The 19,232-nt window shown below is 47.2% G+C and overlaps 1 protein-coding gene across 5 annotated transcripts in view; it reads right to left on the reverse strand.

Annotated features, from left to right (window-relative positions):
• The window catches only part of POT1 (protection of telomeres 1), a 136,982-nt gene that overhangs the window by 101,256 nt on the left and 16,494 nt on the right, over positions 1 to 19,232 (reverse strand). For all 5 annotated transcript variants that reach the window (XR_006292013.1, XM_007063192.4, XM_043550441.1 and 2 more), the window contains one exon: positions 17,511 to 17,602. Coding sequence is in view for 3 of the 5 variants with exons in the window: in XM_007063192.4 (XP_007063254.2) it covers positions 17,511 to 17,602 (92 nt within the window). In the remaining 2 variants the exon portion in view is untranslated. The remainder of the gene's footprint in view (positions 1 to 17,510; positions 17,603 to 19,232) is intronic.

The raw sequence follows: 19,232 nt of genomic DNA on the forward strand, positions 1-19,232 counted from the left end.
TAGATTGACTTAAGCAGTAGTGTTGACTTGCCCTCAGTAAAGACCACAGGAGGTTCATACAGTGGAGGTGGGGCTGAGGGGTTCAGAGTGTGGGACAGAGCTCAGGGCTGGGGCAGAGGGTTGGGGTGCAGGGGTGTGAGGGCTCCAGCTGGGGGTGTGGGCTTTGAGGTGCAGGAGCGTGCTCTGGGGCTACGGTGGGGAGAGAGGACTCCCCCCAGCTCTCTCCCCGCGTAGCAGCACCTGGGTTGTAGGGGAGAGGCGTCTCTCCCCACCCCAGAAGCTCCAAGGCTGGGGCTGCAGGATAGGTGTCCCTCCCCCGGCCCCAGCAGATCCAGGCCAGGGCTAGGTCCAGGCCAGGGGAGGGCTGCCCCAGCTGAGCCTGGGTCCTTAGAGCTAGACCATGGTGGGGTTTTTTTTTTGCTCCTCAAGCTGTCTCGGTACCTTTTGGTCCATGGCTCTGGGTGCCGACAGTACCGGGGAAGATTTGGCAGTCGGAGATTGCCTTTTCTGAGGCGATTCTCACTGAGGTGAGGAGTGAGACAGCTTTTTTGTGGCTTTCTGCAGGACTGGGTCCTTTGCAGCTGTTTTTGAAGAGGATCCCACGTCCGATGCCACCACGGGTGAGTGCTGGCGGGGAGAGCTCCCGTGCTCAGGATCAGAAGCAGGTCGATGGGATTTCTCCAGCATTATAAGTTTTAATTGGAGATCCCTAGCTTTTCTAGTCCCCGCTGTCAGCTTTTTGCAGTGGTGGCACTTCTGTGCAATGTATGTTTCTCCCAGACAACGGACACACTGCGAGTGACCGTCTGAGACTGGTATTGACAGTCTACATGTCAGACAGCATTTAAAACCTGGAGAACCAAGCATGTCAGAGAGGCTATTCACAAAGAAGGAATGGGAATAGGCCCTTCCAAGTGCCTCTGGACTGTGAGGTGGATGGCTGCCTTGGGAGGGAAAAAACGAAAAAGGTTTTAGGGAAGGGGTGGGCAAACATCGGGGAATAGAAATCATATGACGGGCCATGAATGCTCACAAAAAAGGGTTGGGGAGCGGAAGGGGGTAAGGGCTCTGGGGTGGGGCTGGGGATGAGGAGTTTGGGGTGTAGGAGGGTGCTCTGTGCTGGGACTGAGGGGTTCGGAGGATGGGAGGGGGATAAGGGCTGGGGCAGGGGTGCGGGAAGGGGTGCAGATTCCGGCTGGGGGTGTGGGCTCTGGGGTGGGGCTGGGATGAGAGGTTTGGGGTGCAAGCGGATGCTCTGGGCTGGGATTGAGGAATTAGGAGAGTGGATGGGGGATCAGGGGTGGGGAGATGCTCCCGGAAGCAGAGGCATGACCCTTCTCCGGCTCCTACGCGGCTTTGGCTCCTACACTGCCCCATCCCCTGCAGCTCCCATTGGAGCGCGTAGGAGCCAAAGCAAGCCTGGTGCCGAAGCGGGGCCGAGCAGTCTGGTGCAGCTTGTGGGCTGGCTTAAAATGGCTTGCGGGCTGTAGTTTGCCCACCCTTGTTTTAAGGTTTTTGTTGTTGTGTTTTGGTTTTGGCTTGGTTTCAATAACGGAAGAATAAAGAAGGATAAAACTATGAGGGTTGAACTAAAGGAATAGCAAGGTTTTGAGGATGCTGCTGTTCTGACCAAAGCCAACGGCGACAGAGAAGGAACTGGAGGGTGGATGGCTGCATACGCTGGGTAGCCACTCGAAGCGGCGCAAAGCGGCTGCCGCACGTGCGCCCGACAACCAGGGCACTGCTGCTACAAATCTCTGCCTAGAAGCGCAGAGGCGCACAAACACCTAAAGTGGAGCACCCACAGGGACACTCCTCAAAGAAGCAACAAGACATCTTGCTGAACAAATATAGGGCAGTTTAAAGCTCCTTTACAGTAGGCCAGTTTTGGCACCAGTACTTTTCAGCAGAGCTGCCTCCAGTGTGGTCCATATCCCACAAGTACCTTCATACTGATGGACTCCTGTCAGGCTATAAACATGTTAGATTAACAGCCTTCTGCTTTCTAGTTGACGTTGTATCAACAGCACTCCCATAAGCTTTTACTGCATGTCTTTTATTCATGTGTTTATTTGATTACAACAGATAAAGGAGCTTTCTGATTAAAGCTGACCGTTTTTAGCCAAATACTGCACTATGAATGCTTTTTGCTAATTCAGCAGTCTCTCACAATGCTATTTTAAATTATTTAAGATCCTAAATCTTAATGTTTTCTGCAGAAAAAAGACTGCAAGCTTAAATGTTTGAGGTATATTTGGTCATTGAAGGATTTGCTAAAATTTTTTCCCTAAACACATAGGTGAGAACAGACAGCTTAAATAAAATTCCAGGGGATGGGGAGTTTTACATAGCATCATAAATGGAAACAAAATATGTGTTTTGCTGCCTAAAGGTATTGTATAAGTCACACAAAATGTAAAACCCACTCAAACCTAAATAAATTAAAATAGGTCAAAATGATTAGATAATGTAGCATTCCTTGCCTCTACACTGATGACATATATTAATGTTGCCTTACACTTACCCAGTGTGTATACACTAAAACAAAACAACTGAAAGAGACCCTAACACATACAAGCATTGCTAAATTGAGCTGTTTTGCCGATACCAGGTGTTGTATGTTGTGCATCATTGCTCTTACTGCTGCTGATGCTGTTTACATTGTTCCCCCAATAGTGAAATCAACCATAAACCAAAAAACTATGCCCCTGTATATATTATTCCTGTTTCAGCATTTTACCAGATTACTGGCTGCACAAAAGTGATTCTGGAACTTCGTTGCTGACTCAGGATTAGAGTTCTGGATAGCTGACTGGACTTGTCTTGCACTGGAAAGAAACTTTACCATTGTACAGGTTCAAATAGTCACACAGTGACCAATTAATAAATTGAATTTTTACTGTGAACATTAAATCATTGTTAGTAATGCACAATTTAAGTGAAGAAAAAGAAATCTTTCAGCACTGTATTATAAAAGACAACATGATTTAGGGCAGCATTTCTCAAACTGGGGTCCGCAAGGGTACTCCAGGTGCTCCGTTGATCAACTCCTTCCCCTCCTCCCAATGCCACCAGGGAACAGCTGTTCAGTAGCATGCATGAGGTGCTGGGAGGGAGGCAGAGGAGTGGGAATGGGGCACGGTCAGCGGAGGGGGCAGAAAGAGGAGGGGCAGGGGTGGAATGGGGGCAGGAAAAGGTGGGGTGAGGCATTGGGGGAAGGGGTGGGGCATGGGGTTGAGCAGGGACTTTGGGGGTCTGCAAAAGATTTTAAATCAAAATGGGGGTCCTCAGGTTTCTAAAGTTTGAGAACTGCTGATATAGGGTATAGAAAGCAGAGATCTCTTCTCAGCTCTCCCACTGATTTACGGTAGGACCTTTGGGAAGTTACAACCTATGTGACTGTTTCTATATGTGAAAAATGGGGTTAATACGTACACAACTTAAGGAGGCGTTATGAAGAGTTAGGCAATGTTTGTATAGTGTTTTAAAGATGTGAACTGCTATACAACATTAGTTTTGAAAATAGAAACGATCAGTTTCACACTGATGATTTACAATGCCCTATAGATAAGAGGACTTTTAAAAAAACACTTATCGCAATTGGGTGGACAATCAAATTCTTTACATCAAGCATGTGGGATTTTCAGGTCATATGAATACACTGTGTATACAGAAATCACTAGATTCAGCAGACTATTTTTAAAACAGTGAAAATAGAAAATGCATCCCGAGTTAGAAAGGAGAGAGAGAAAGAATAGAAATATCTAACCATTTCTGGAAGGTTAATGAATGCCACCAACTTATGACAGACATGGAGAGCACTATAGTTGGGAGCCAGTGAAAAGGGAGCGATCTGTAATCACCACTTCTTCCCTTGTGTTAGCTAAAGCTGCCAAAGGAAAGCCAGGTTTAAGAATGCCTAAGTGTGCAGAGTTTGTAACTGTAAGGGTACGTCTACGCTACGAAATTAGGTCGAATTTATAGACGTTGATTTTTTAGAAAGCGATTTTATACAGTCAATTGTGTGTGTCCCCACTAAGTGCATTAAGTCGGCGGAGTGCGTCCACAGTACCGAGGCTAGCGTTGACTTTTGGAGAGTTGCACTGTGGGTAGCTATCCCACAGTTCTTGCAGTCTCCGCCGCCCACTGGAATTCTGCGTTGAGCTCCCAATGCCTGATGGGGCAAAAACATTGTCGCGGGTGTTTTTGGGTACGTCATCAGTCGCTCCTCCCTCCGTGAAAGCAACGGCAGACAATCGTTTTGCACCTTTTTTCCGTGCAGGCGCCATACTGCTTTCAGCAGACGGTGCAGTAGGTTTGCAATTGTCATTGTCATCATCCACCACTTCTGCTGCAACTCTGCTCTCCTGATGCTATGAATCCACCTCGCAGATCCTCTATATGACCATCATCATCCACTACTTCTGCTGCCACTCTGCCCTTCTGGTGGTCTCGCAGGGCTGCTTCTGCTGCCACTCTGCTGGGCTGCTCCTGTCTTGCCATACCACGGCAAGCGTGCAGTCCACTCAGCTGTTGTGTCCTGGCAGCAGACGGTGCAGTAGGTCTGCAAAACTGGTCATCCAACCATTGCTTCCCCTGCAACTCTGCTTTTCTGCAGACGCCATACCACGGCAAGCATGGAGCCCGCTCAGATCACTGAAGCGGTTATGAGCATTGTAAACACCGCACACATCATCATGCAGTATATGCAGAACCAGAACCTGCAAAAGCAGGTGAGGAGGCGATGGCAGCGCAGTGAAGAGAGCGATGAGGACATGGACACAGACTTCTCTCAAAGCACAGCCCCCGGCACTTTGGCCATGCTGGTGGCAATGAGGCAGGCTCATGCTGTGGAATGCAGATTCTGGGCCCAGGAAACAAGGACAGACTGGTGGGACCACACAGAGTTGCAGGTCTGGGATGATTCCCAGTAGCTGCAAAACTTTTGCATGCTAAAGGGTACTTTCATGGAACTTTGTGACTTGCCTTCCCCTGCCCTGAAGCGCAAGAATACCAAGATGAGAGCAGCCCTCACGGTTCACAAGCAAGTGGCGATAGTCCTCTGGAAGCTTGCAACGCCAGACAGCTACCGGTCAATCAGGAATCAATTTGGAGTGGACAAATCTACTGCGGGGGCTGCTGTGATCCACGTAGCCAACACAATCACTGAGCTGCTGCTATCAAAGGTAGTGACTCTGGGAAACATGCAGCTCATAGCGGATGGCTTTGCTGCAATGGGATTCCCTAACTGTGGTGGGGCAATAGACGCAATGCATATCCCTATCTTGGGACCGGATCGCCAAGGCAACCAGTACATAAACCGAAAGGGGTACTTTTCAATGGTGTTGCAAGCACTATACGATCACAAGGGACGTTTCATCAACATTAAAGTGGGATGGCTGGGAAAGGTATATGAAGCTCGCATCTTCAGGAACTGTGGTCGGTATGAACAGCTGCAGCAAGGGACTTACTTTCCAGACCAGAAAATAACCGTTGGAGATGTTGAAATGTCTATAGTTATCCTTGGGGACCCAGCCTACCCTTAATGCCATGGCTCATGAAGCCATACACAGGCACCCTGAACAGTAGTCAGGAGTGTTCTTGGGTGTCTGGGTGAGGAGGCTTCGGAACTTGGGGAGGAGGGCGGTTGGTTACACAGGGGTTGCAATGGCGGTCTGTGCCTTTCCTGCACCTCAACCATACGCCAAAGCATATCAGTTTGATCCTCCAGTAGCGTAAACATTGCATCCCGCCTCCTTTCATCATGCTGCCGCCACCTTTCCTCTTGAACCCGCCACCTCTCCTGTTGCTCCAGCCATCTGTCCTCGCTTTCATTTTGTGCTTTCCTGGACTCTGCCATTGTCTACCTCCACACATTCTGCTGGGCTCTTTCAGTTTGGGTGGATTGCATGAGCTCAGAGAACCTTTCATTGCGAGTGTGTTTTTTTCGCCTTCTTATCTGCCCTAGCCTTTGGGATGGAGATGCTAGTCGCAGCGTTGAAACATTTGCAGCTGCGGGAGGAAAAAAAGGGAGATTAAAATTGAAAAAGACACACTGGCCATTTAAAAGGAGCGGCTGATGTTTTCAGGTTAACGTGCAGCACAAACCCAACTAAACCCCGCCCCAACTCTCTTGGATGATTGCTTCACCCCTCCCCCCGTCGCGTGGCTAACAGCGGGGATGATCTCTTTTCAGCCACAGGCAAACAGCCCAGCAGGAACGGCCACCTCTGATGTCCCCTTAATAAAATTCCCCTATTTCAACCAGGTGACTATGAATGATATCACTCTCCTGAGGACAACACAGAGAGAGAAAGAACAGATGTTGCTTGAATGCCAGCAAACAGCGGGACCACACGCTGCCATGCTTTCTTATGCAGTGATTCCAAACTACATGTTACTGGCCTACAGTGGTAAAGGGTCCTACCAGGGAGGATGCATAAGGCTGCCCTCCCCAGAAACCTTTTGCAAACACTTTGGGAGTACCTCCAGGACAGCTTCATTGAGGATTTCCGCCCTATCCCCAGACACATTAACAGACTTTTCCAGTAGCTGTACTTGCTGCGAATGCATCCCAATTCTTCAGGGAAAATTAAACACGTTTGCTTTTAAACCTTGTATTATATTTACAAAGGTACACTCACCAGAGGTGCCTTCTCTGCCTTCAAGGTCCGGGAACCCAGGTTGGGAGGGTATTGGCTCCAGGGTGATAAAACAGTTCCTGGCTGTCGGGGAGAACGGTTTCTCTGCTTGCCTGGTGTGCGTTATGTTCCTCGTCCCCAAAATCCTCATCCCTGTTGCGTGAGACTCCCTTGCAGGAGTCCAGGTACAGCTGTGGGATAGTTGTAGGGGCACACCCTAGAATTCCATGCAGCTCATCATAGAAGCAGCATGTCTGGGGCTCTGACCCCGAGTGAGTGTTTGCCTCTTGGGTTTTTTGGTAGGTTTGCCTGAGCTCCTTAAGTTTCACACGGCACTGCTGCGGGTCACTGACAGCCTCTGTCCTTCATGCCTTTGGAGATTTTGACAAAGGTTTTGGCATTTCGAAAACTGGAACGGAGTTCTGATAGCACGGATTCCTCTCCCCATACAGCGATCAGATCCCGTACCTCCCCTTCAGTCCATGCTGGAGCTCTTTTGCGATTCTGGGACTCCATCATGGTCACCTCTGCTGATGAGCTCTGCGTGGTCACACCACTGTGGCCAAACAGGAAATAAAATTCAACAGTTTGCGGGGCTTTTCCTGTGTACTTGGCCAGTGCATTCGAGTTGAGAGTGCTGTCCAGAGAGGTCACAATGGAGCAGTGTGGGATTGCTCCCGGAGCCCAATACCGTCGAATTGAGTCCACACTAACCCAAATTCGACCCGACAATGTCGATTTCAGTGCTAATCACCTCGTCAGGGAGGAGTACAGAAATCGATTTTAAGAGCCCATTAAGTCGACAAAAATGGCTTTGTTGTGTGGACTGCTGCAGGGTTAAATCAATCTAATGCTACTAAATTCGACCTAAACTTGTAGTGTAGACCAGGGCTAAGTGTCAAGCAGTGCTAAAGCATTCAACCTTCTTGAACTGACTGTGTTTCTCTACTGGCCAGCTACCATTTTTTATTTCTTTTTAAAATAATTCATTAATAGGAGCTTCATAGTACCATAGTACAGTGATGATACAAACATGAGCAAAAGTTGAGTGAAAATTTAGTACTGTGCTTTTAAGTAAGCAAGACCTCAAGGGGTATCTGAGCCCTGGTCAATACTAGGACTTTACGCCGAATTTACCAGCGTTAAATCCATGTAAACCTGCACCCGTCCACACGATGAAGCCCTTTATTTAGGCTTAAAGGGCTCTTAAAATCGATTTCCTTACTCCACCCCTGACAAGTGGATTAGCGCTTAAATCGGCCTTGCCGGGTCAAATTTGGGGTACTGTGGACACAATTCGACGGTATTGGCCTCCGGGAGCTATCCCAGAGTGCTCCATTGTGACCGCTCTGGACAGCACTCTCAACTCAGATGCGCTGGACAGGTAGACAGGAAAAGAACCGCGAACTTTAGAATCTCATTTTCTGTTTGGCCAGCGTGGCAAGCTGCAGGTGACCACGCAGAGCTCATCAGCAGAGGTGACCATGATGGAGTCCCAGAATTGCAAAAGAGCTCCAGCATGGACTGAATGGGAGGTACGGGATCTGATCGCTGTATGGGGAGAGGAATCCGTGCTATCAGAACTCCGTTCCAGTTTTCGAAATGCCAAAACCTTTGTCAAATCTCCCAGGGCATGAAGGACAGAGGCCATAACAGGGACCCGAAGCAGTGCCGCGTGAAACTTAAGGAGCTGAGGCAAGCCTACCAGAAATCCAGAGAGGCGAACGGCCACTCTGGGTCAGAGCCCCAAACATGCCGCTTCTACGATGAGCTGCATGCCATTTTAGGGGGTTCAGCCACCACTACCCCCGCCGTGTTGTTTGACTCCTTCAATGGAGATGGAGGCAACACGGAAGCAGGTTTTGGGGACGATGATGAGGAGGAGGAGGAGGTTGTAGATAGCTCACAGCAAGCAAGCGGAGAAACCGGTTTTCCCAACAGCCAGGAACTGTTTCTCACCCTAGACCTGGAGCCAGTACCCTCTGAACCCACCCAAGGCTGCCTCCTGGACCCGGCAGGCAGAGAAGGGACCTCCGGTGACTGTACCTTTTAAAATACTATACATGGTTTAAAAGCAAGCATGTGAAAGGATGAATTTGCCCTGCATTCGCAGCTCTCCTGGATGTACTCCCAAAGCCTTTGCAAAAGGTTTCTGGGGAGGGCAGCCTTATTGCGTCCTCCATGGTAGGACACTTTACCACTCCAGGCCAGTAACACGGACTCGGGAATCATTGTACAACAAAGCATTGCAGTGTATGTTTGCTGGCGTTCAAACAACATCCGTTCTTTATCTCTCTGTGTTATCCCCAGGAGAGTGAGATATCATTCATGGTCAGCTGGTTGAAATAGGGTGCTTTTCTTCAGGGGACACTCAGAGGAGCCCGTTCCTGCTGGGCTGTTTGCCTGTGGCTGAACAGAAATGTTCCCCGCTGTTAGCCATGGGGAGGGTTGAGGGGGTAGCCACGCGGTGGGAGGAGGCAAAATGCGACCTTGTAACGAAAGCACATGTGCTATGTATGTAATGTTAACAGCAAGGTTTACCCTGAAAGAGTGTAGCCACTGTTTTATGAAATGTGTCTTTTTAAATACTGCTGTCCCTTTTTTTTTCCTCCACCAGCTGCATGTGTTTCAATGATCACAGGATCTTCTCCTTCCCAGAGGCTAGTGAAGATTAGAAAGAAAAAAAAAAACGCACTCGTGATGAAATGTTCTCTGAGCTCATGCTGTCCTCCCACACTGACAGAGCACAGACAAATGCGTGGAGGCAAATAATGTCACAGTGCAGGAAAGCACAAAATGACCGGGAGGAGAGGTGGCGGGCTGAAGAGAGTAAGTGGCGGGCTGAAGAGAGTAAATGGCGGGCTGAAGAGAGGGCTGAAGCTCAGATGTGACGGCAGTGTGATGAGAGGAGGCAGGATTCAATGCTGAGGCTGCTGGAGGATCAAACAAGTATGCTCCAGTGTGTGGCTGAGCTGCAGCAAAGGCAGCTGGAGCACAGACTGCCACTATAGTCCCTGTGTAACCAACCGCCCTCCTCCCCAAGTTCCATAGTCTCCACACCCAGACGCCCAAGAACGCGGTGGGGGGGCCACAGAGGATTGCCCAAAAAACAGAAGGCTGGCATTCAATAAATTTTAAAGTTGTAAACTTTTAAAGTGCTGTGGGGCATTTTCCTTCCTTCCTCCACCACCTCTCCTGGACTATCTTGGTAGTCATCCCCCTATTTGTGTGATGAATGAATAAAGAATGCATGAATGTGAAGCAACAATGACTTTATTGCCTCTGCAAGCGGTGATCGAAGGGAGGAGAGGAGGGTGGTTAGCTTACAGGGACGTAGAGTGAACCAAGGGGCGGGGGGTTTCATCAAGGAGAAACAAACAGAACTTTCACACCATAGCCTGGCCAGTCATGAAACTGGTTTTCAAAGCTTCTCTGATGCGTACCACGCCCTCCTGTGCTCTTCTAACCGCCCTGGAGTCTGGCTGCACGTAACCAGCAGCCAGGCGATTTGCCTCAACCTCCCACCGCGCCATAAACATCTCCCCCTTACTCTCACAGATATTGTGGAGCGCACAGCAAGCAGTAATAACAGTGGGAATATTGGTTTCGCTGAGGTCTAAGCGAGTCAGTAAACCGCGCCAGAGCGCCTTTAAACGTCCAAATGCACATTCTACCACCATTCTGCACTTGCTCAGCCTGTAGTTGAACAGCTCCTGACTACTGTCCAGGCTGCCTGTGTACGGCTTCGTGAGCCATGGCATTAAGGGGTAGGCTGGGTCCCCAAGGATAACTATAGGCATTTCAACATCCCCAACAGTTATTTTCTGGTCTGGGAATAAAGTCCCTTCCTGCAGCTTTTGAAATAGACCAGAGTTCCTGAAGATGCGAGCGTCATGTACCTTTCCCGGCCATCCCACGTTGATGTTGGTGAAACGTCCCTTGTGATCCACCAGAGCTTGCAGCACTATTGAAAAGTACCCCTTGCGGTTTATGCACTCGCCGGCTTGGTGCTCCGATGCCAAGATAGGCATATGGGTTCCGTCTATGGCCCCACCACAGTTAGGGAATCCCATTGCAGCAAAGCCATCCACTATGACCTGCACATTTCCCAGGGTCACTACCCTTGATATCAGCAGATCTTTGATTGCGTGGGCTACTTGCATCACAGCAGCCCCCACAGTAGATTTGCCCACTCCAAACTGATTCCCAACTGACCGGTAGCTGTCTGGCGTTGCAAGCTTCCACAGGGTTATCGCCACACGCTTCTCAACTGTGAGGGCTGCTCTCATCTTGGTATTCATGTGCTTCAGGGCAGGGGAAAGCAAGTCACAAAGTTCCATGAAAGTGCCCTTACGCATGCGAAAGTTTCGCAGCCACTGGGAATCGTCCCAGATCTGCAACACTAGGAGGTCCCACCAGTCTGTGCTTGTTTCCCGAGCCCAGAATCGGCGTTCCACAGCATGAACCTGCCCCATTAGCACCATGATGGCAAGGCCCATGGTTTCAGAGAAATCTGTGTCCATGTCCTGATCACTCACGTGACCGCCCTGACTTCGCCTCCTCGCCCGTTATCGCTCTGCCAGGTTCTGGTGCTGCATATGCTGCTGGATAATGCGTGTGGTGTTTAATGTGCTCCTAATTGCCAAAGTGAGCTGAGCGGCCTCCATGCTTGCCTCGGTATGGCGTCCGCACAGAAAAAAGGGGCGGAACGATTGTCTGCCGTTGCTCTGACGGAGGGAGGGGCGACTGACGACACGGCTTACAGGGTTGGCTTACAGGGAATTAAAATCAACAAAGGGGGTGGCTTTACATCAATGAGTATTTCAGGCAGGACTTCACGGAGGGTTCGAATAAGAAGTGGTGCACCTAAGTTATTGTTCTTATTGGAACAAGGAGATTAGTCTGGCCTCTGATTGATACATGGCTAGATTTACCTCGCTGCACCTTCTCTGTGAGTGACTGCAGTGTGACCTAGAGGAATGAGTCCCCTAGATGGGGGGTGGGTTTGCAAATGAGTACAAAACAAATCTGGTCTATTTCTTGTTTTGATCCACTCCATCTATCTTTTACATCTTTGGCTGGCAGCAGACGGTGCAGAAGGACTGCATGTCATCCACATCTCATGGCTGCTCGGCAGAAGATGGTACAATAGGACTGCTAGCAATCCGTATGACCTGCCTGCTCACCATAAGATGGTTCAATAGGACTGACTGCAGGACTAAAGAGAATGACTTGATCAAGTCACTCCAAATTTAGTCCATGTGCCCATGTCTGCCCAGGCGCTCCTGATCGACCTCACACAGGCGACCAGGAGCACCTCGGACATGACGATGAGGCTACCAGTCCTATTGCACCGTCTGCTGCCACAAGGCAATGGGTTGCTGCTGCTGTGTAGCAATGCAGTACCACGTCTGCCAGCACCCAGGAGACACACGGTGACAGTGAGCTGAGCAGGCTCCATGCTTGCAGTGGTATGGCGTCTGCACAGGTAACTCAGGAAAAAAGGCGCAAAACGATTGTCTGCTCTTGCTTTCACGGAAGGAGGGAGGGAACGGGGGCCTGACGATATGTACCCAGAACCACCCGCGACAATGTTTTAGCCCCATCAGGCATTGGGATCTCAACCCAGAATTCCAATGGGCAGCGGAGACTGCGGGAACTGTGGGATAGCTACCCACAGTGCAACACTCCGGAAGTCGACTCTAACCTCAGTACTGTGGAAGCACTCCGCCGAGTTAATGCACTTAATGCACTTAGAGCATTTTCTGTGGGGACACACACACTCGAATATATAAAACCGATTTCTAAAAAAACGACTTCCATAAATTCGACCTAATTTCGTAGTGTAGACATACCCTAACTCATATTGACCTTTGTCTCCCAGAACAGATTCTGCTGGAGATGTCTGCGGATTACTGCAGTCCAAAAAGTATTTCAGATCAGGATCTTGGAAAGGAACTGTTGCTATCAAAGTATTTTCCTTTCGTTTTGATCTTTATTGCCTTCTGTATCTTATCAGGAGGGGGGCTTGTGTATCGAGAATAATAATCTTGCTTTTTAATTAAGCCCTGCTGAGTCCCAGCTCCGTTCTTTCCAGAACTCAAATTCATCCACTCAGATTATCACTGATCAATTAAAAAAACCACAACCCAACACCACATTTTAGAAGTGGTGTAAGTATAATGAAGTTCCAAGTCACAACGGAGGCTTGAACACTGATGCTGGTGCACTCTGGACATTTGAAATTGGCTGTTCAATGGCTGCTGTTTGCTGCTCCGCTCTCTGATCTTCTAATTACTGCATAGGGCCTCATTTTGCTGCTTATTTTGCAGCTTGTATTTCTGCCAGGAAGGGCAAAAACCACCAGATCTTTAATTTTCAGAGGACTCAGCCACTGGTGACGTGGGGAATCGGCTCTGGAACAAGACTATCTGAACCTGGATTTGTTTCTTGATGTCACATGGCTTTGACAATCTTCGTATAAACTACCATGTAGTTGCTTTGCAAATCTGCTGTAGAGATTTGAGGCTGTCAGCACAAGCTACTCTGCCCCAAACTGCATGAGACTTGACGTGATCTTTAAGCTCTAGGCATGCCAGTCTACAACAGTGAAGGATTCAATCTGAGAAACAATTAGACAAGACTCTGAGTTACATCAGAACCCACAGAAATAAGTCACATGGAACAAAGCTCACCCTGTGACCCAAAGTCTTTACCAAAGTCTGAAATGACCTCCCACGTACCCTCCTTGAGCTCATATGTACCAAATGGCTCAAAAGGACCCTTCATCAGCTTAAAGACCAAATTAATATAAACAAGCTCAATTTCACTAAAAGGGGCTGCTGAAAAACTGGTCTACCTTGGAAAACATGCCTTTAAGCAACATAAAAGCAGCTCAGTCTATTTAGTTATCCAAGAGAAGGTTAAGAGGCAATTCAATCATGGTCTGCCAGCACTTAAATGGGAATGAGATTTCTGACAGTAGACAGCACTTTAACAGACAAAAGCATAACAAGATCTAAAGGTTGGAAATAGCAGCTAGACAAGTTCAGACTAGAAATATGGCACAAGTTTTTAATAGTGAGGGTAACTAATAACTTACTTAGAGATGTAGAAGATTCCCCATCACCTGAAATCTTTAAATCAAGACTGGATATCTTTCTAAAAACATGCTATAGCTGAAACAGAATTATGGGCTTGATTCAGAAATTACCGCTAAGCCTCTTTGACCTGTGTTACAGATGCAATAAGACTAGATGATTATAATGGTTCCTTCTAGCCTTAATCTAGGACTTTACATTTGATATATTTGTGATGGATCGATATTTCTGCCAAAAGAATATTCATGGATTTTTTTTAAGCTAGTCTCATAGAGATGCAGAAAATAGTTAAGCAATTTCTACTGGGGGCAACGAAAATTATCCAAGTAGGTACTTGCACATCTTACTTATACAACCTTTTGGAAGGCTTCCTCCAAGAAGACACCTTCTCAGAAATACTAGGCCTCAGTAGCTCATCCTCCTTAGAACCACTCTGACAGAAGGAGAGATCCTAAGCTTGAATGGAGCAAAATGCCCAGTTTTTTTGTTAACACCTATGACTAGACTTTCTACCTATTGGGACAGGATATTGCTAGCTCACCATGTACTCCTAAATTCTGTATCCACAGAATTTACCACAACCTTGTAAACTTGAACTGAGTATAAACGATGCAGCACTGTTCAAACAGGAAGATTAAAAGAAACTAACAGATTTTAATGCTGAATTTTTGAAAAGATGCATGTAAAAAACCCCAGTTAATTTGTGGATGAGGAATCATTTTAAAAATGGTTGCTGACAAGCACTTGGGTCTGAATCACTAGATGAAGCTTCAGAATATAAGTACAGGTATTTTTTAAAAAATAAAATAAGCTTGTGTTAGCAAATGTTACCGGCAAGACAGCTTCTCTTAAAATGCTTTTCAAGAACGAATCTAGAAAAGTTTAAGGATCCAGCAAAAACTGGATGTGTAAATGAAACTTAAGTGAAAAGTTGAAATGTATTTTGTATCAGAAACAGAGTGTAAGGTTTGTGAATTTCTATAGCTTCAAATAGAAGAATGCGTTATTCTTTTTATCAGTATGTTTTCAGGCATCTGGTACTGAAAAAGAACATTCATTCTTGAAAAACATTGCAGTTGGTAGTGATTATGACACATTCGGGAGAAAAACAAATATATTTTTTTTCAAAACCCTTTTTTCCCCCTGTGTAACTTAAGTTTATCTTTATGGAACATCTTTTCAGATGCTCAGTTTTAAAAAGCTCTTGATTTTAAGTTCTCAACTGTATCCTAAATGCACATCACTTTATTTAACTTGAATAATATCGGTCTGATGTTTGGGAAATTACCAGATGACGTTTTCAAGAAGGCTGATAACAGGTATCAGGGCCCAGAAGCTTTGGCAAGAAAGGATTTGCAAATATCATGGTTTTTCAGCTCAGAGATTCTAAATGACCTGAAAGTATCTGATTACATCAGAGGCAGAAAGGAAGTGCTTGCAGATAAGAGGAGATGCAAAGATGGAACTAGCATTCACTTTATTTTAACAATTATTTCATATTCCACTTCTTTCTGATCAGGTGGATTATCGTAGATTTCCTACAAGCAGTGCAGTCTTCAAAATATCTTCTGCATTAGTCTCTCTCTTTAAAGGGCTGATATACCCTCTTTCACACATAGGGTAAGTTCTGAAGACATTTGCTTTCTTTTCTAAACAGACATTTATTGTGAGGCAGCAATGGGGTAATTACTAACTTAATTATCTTCCCCTGAGATCCATTCATACACAAAAAGAAAGGCAATCCAATTTTCAAAAATGTGACATTAATTTAGTCACATTAAGAATGTTTAAAGTGCTAGGACGGGGTGGTGGGCAAACTTTTTGGCCCGAGGGCCACATCGGGGGTGCAAAACTGTATGAAGGGCTGGGTAGGGAAGGCTGTGCCTCCCCATCAGCCCCCTCCTACTTACCATCCCCTGACTGCCCCCCTCAGAACCTCCGTCCCATCCAACTCCCACTGCTCCTTGTCCCCTGGCCACCTTCTCCCAGGCCCCCCTCCCCTAACCACCGCCCCAGGCCCTCCCCCATCCAACCCCCCCTTCCCTCTGTCCCCTGACTGCCCCGACGCCTATCCACACCCCCCGTCCCCTGACAGGCCCCGTGGGACTCCCACACCTATCCAACGCCCCCGTTCCCTGTCCTCTGACTGCCCTCCCCCCAGAACCTACGCCCCATCCAACCGCCCCCTTCTCCCTGTCCTGGACTGCCCCCCGGGCATCTCCTGCACCTTATCTAATCCGCCCACCCCCCTTACCATGCTGCTCAGAGTGGCAGGACTGGCTTACTGGAAAGCCTGGTAGGTGGGCAGGCGCAAGCTGCGCTGTCCATGTGGCAGCATACCTACAGGGGAGGAGGGCAGCAGAGGAAGGGCCGGGGGCTAGCCTCCCCGTCCGGGAGCTCAAGAGCCGGGTAGGACAGTCCGGCAGGCTGGATGTGGCCCGCAGGCCGTAGTTTGCCCATCTCTAAAATCTCAAGGATTTTAAAGCCCTGAATGTAGCCCTGCAAACCAGCAGCTTCCATCCCACCTTCCTCATGGTCTGATGAATGAATCTTTGAAGCTGATATGGTTTTGTATTAAAGCTTCTCTTGAGAAGTATAAGTCGATTTTTTTTTTTCTACTGAGAGCCAAGTTTAAGTCATAACTTGGCTCGGAGTTAAAAAAAAAAAAAAAAAAGCTGGTTGGTCTTTAAAAGAGCAGAGCTAGCCCAATACATATGCATTTCATATACTCCACAAATAGAGAGCAACTCAGGCTGAAGCTGCCCATTTCCAGACCCACCCCGAAGGGTGGTCAGTTGTGTGCGCGCATCCGTGCGCCCCCACAGGTTATTACAGTGGTAAAATGTAGTGGCAGAGTTGTGCAAAGAAGCTTGCCAAGTACATTACCCAAGCCATTGGTCTTTCCACACTAAATTCACACTGATTTTTGCTTTAAATTGTTTACTTCAGAAATGCTGAATCATTAAAACAAGGCTATGTACCGGATTCACTTTTTTCTGGCCTTCCTTTTTTAGTTTAACTACTGATCTGCAAATCAGTTTACTAAAGTGTCATCATCATCCAAGCTAACCAATATTTAGCACATTCGTTATTTACAATTGTTTTATTTTCCTTCTTTAGGCCCATAACAACCAGCCTGTTGTGCTGATTTGACTTAACATGCATCTCACTGGTATATTAAACCAAACTTGTAACTCTGCTGCATTATGAAGACAGCAGCCAGCCAGTGAAGGAAGTGCCATATGTGGTTTTATATACAAGAGATAGGCATTAGTATTATATTGTATGTATATTCTACTGCTAGATTCATTATCCACAAAGAGTAAGGTACACCAATTATACTGCATAAATAGTAAGAGTTACACAATTTTAGGCATTTTCAAAACACTTTTTGCTTGATAGTGTCATTTAAATCAACTCAGTGATTAATCTACTGTCTACATCAAACTACAACATAAATGTTACTTATATTCATAACTGGGCAGACTCAGTCACCATTCACCAATATTCATCCACATTCATTTGCTAGGTAAACAGGACGGTATTCTGATAATATAAAATAATCAAGTTCTTAGTTTATTTTTTGGGTTAATAAGAAATTAACATAATCAAAACTATATTTTCCTTTCTAGTTAATATTTCTAACAACAGCTCAATATGTCGCTTAAAATCTATTTTAAATGACAGCCATACAAATTAGACAAAATAGTAAATTAAGCTAGATCTTTAGAAAAGCCACTCAGAAAGACGAAGAAATAAAAATGTTTACCCCTTGATGTACAACTTTTCCACAATCGTCTGCCAACCTTCCAAAGAATAAAACATTGATGGTGCTGGTCTTTGAACATGAATTCTCTGACTCTATAAAAAGAAGAACAATCAATCCAGATTACTACAATCCTTTTATACCAAAATGGTGACAGGAAAGTCTCTACAAAAACATTCTATACAATGCAAAACACGTTTTTATTTGAATAATGAAAACTGATATATACATGCAAAATATTTTAAAAGGCACAGAAAAGCAGCTATACAAACAATACTGTCTATATGAAATAGAATACTTTTCATGTGTTTGATCACAATTTAAAATGTGCATGTACAGAGAAACAATGTGTATTAAACAAAGAAGTGACAAAGCTCCCACTTGGATGATGTTACAGATAGAATACACTACTAAGTTATATTTAATTCTCTGTATTAGCAAAGAATATATTGTATAACTATTTTATATGGAGATAATCCATGACTTGAAAAAAGTCCCTTCATGCACTTGTAAGTACCAAGAAGTTTTCCCCGGGGAGCTGGGAGACCTAGGTTTGAATATCTGCTATAATTAAGTTTTCATTTTAAAACATATTCTAGCTGTTATGGTTACAGAAATGACCATCCATGTGTGAATCGATACAGTCATTTTCTTGAAACTGTAAAGAACTCCAGTGGCCCTGCTGAGGCTCATAGATAACCTGAGCCGCAGCTGAGTGCAATTAACAAAACTCTGGGGAAGTTTCAGGTCCATTCAGACCTGAGTAGGTAGCAGTGAAACTGACAATGACTGCATCAAATTCACCTGCTGGTCCTAGGACGGAGTGGGCAAACTTTCTGGCCGGAGGGCCACATCGGGGTTCCGCAACTGTATGGAGGACCAGGTAGGGAAGGCTGTGCCTCCCCAAACAGCCTAGCCCCCGTTCCCTATCCACCCCCTCAGAACCCCTGACCCATCCAACCCCCCCTTCTCCTTGACCCCTGACTGCCCCTCACAGGAGCCCCCCACCCCTAATCGCCCCAACCCACCCCCTATCCAACTCCCCCCGCTCCCTGTCCCCTGACTGCCACAACCCCTATCCACACCCCCACCCCCTAACAGGCCCCTGGGACTCCTACGCTGTATCAAACCGCCCCTGTTCCCCGTGCTCTGACCCTCCCCCCAAGAACCTCCGCCCCAACCACCCCCCGGGACCGCCCCATCCAACCCCCTTCCCCTCCCCCCGGCTCCCTGACTGTCCCTTGGGACCCTCTGCCCCTTATCCAACCCCCCCGCTCCCTTACCATGCCAGAGCCAGCCACGCTAACAGGAGTGGCGGGCCAGAGCACTGCCCGCCTGGTGGCATGGCTGTGGGGGAGGGGCCGGGGGTAAGCCTCCCGGCCAGGAGCTCAGGGGCCAGGCAGGACAGTCCTGTGGGCTGGATGTGGCCCACGGGCCATAGTTTGCGCACCTCTGTGCTAGGAGCATCAGCACTGCAGATAAGTTTCATCTACACTGCATGCTTTTCAGGGGTGTATAAGTGCACATACTCATGTAGACCCTGTAGCACAGGTACAAACAGCAGGGTAGATGGTGAGGCATGGCTCAGGCAAGTAGAATAAAGACATGCTTGAAGGGTGTGGGTATATACTCAAGTACACACCCAATAAGGCTCTCTACTCACCCAAGCCGTGCCTCCCCATCTACACTGCTATTTTTGTCAGCGTGGTGTCCTGTTGCTTCCCC

The sequence above is a fragment of the Chelonia mydas genome, chromosome 1 (genome assembly GCF_015237465.2).
Source record: "Chelonia mydas isolate rCheMyd1 chromosome 1, rCheMyd1.pri.v2, whole genome shotgun sequence".
Lineage (NCBI taxonomy): Eukaryota > Metazoa > Chordata > Testudines > Cheloniidae > Chelonia > Chelonia mydas.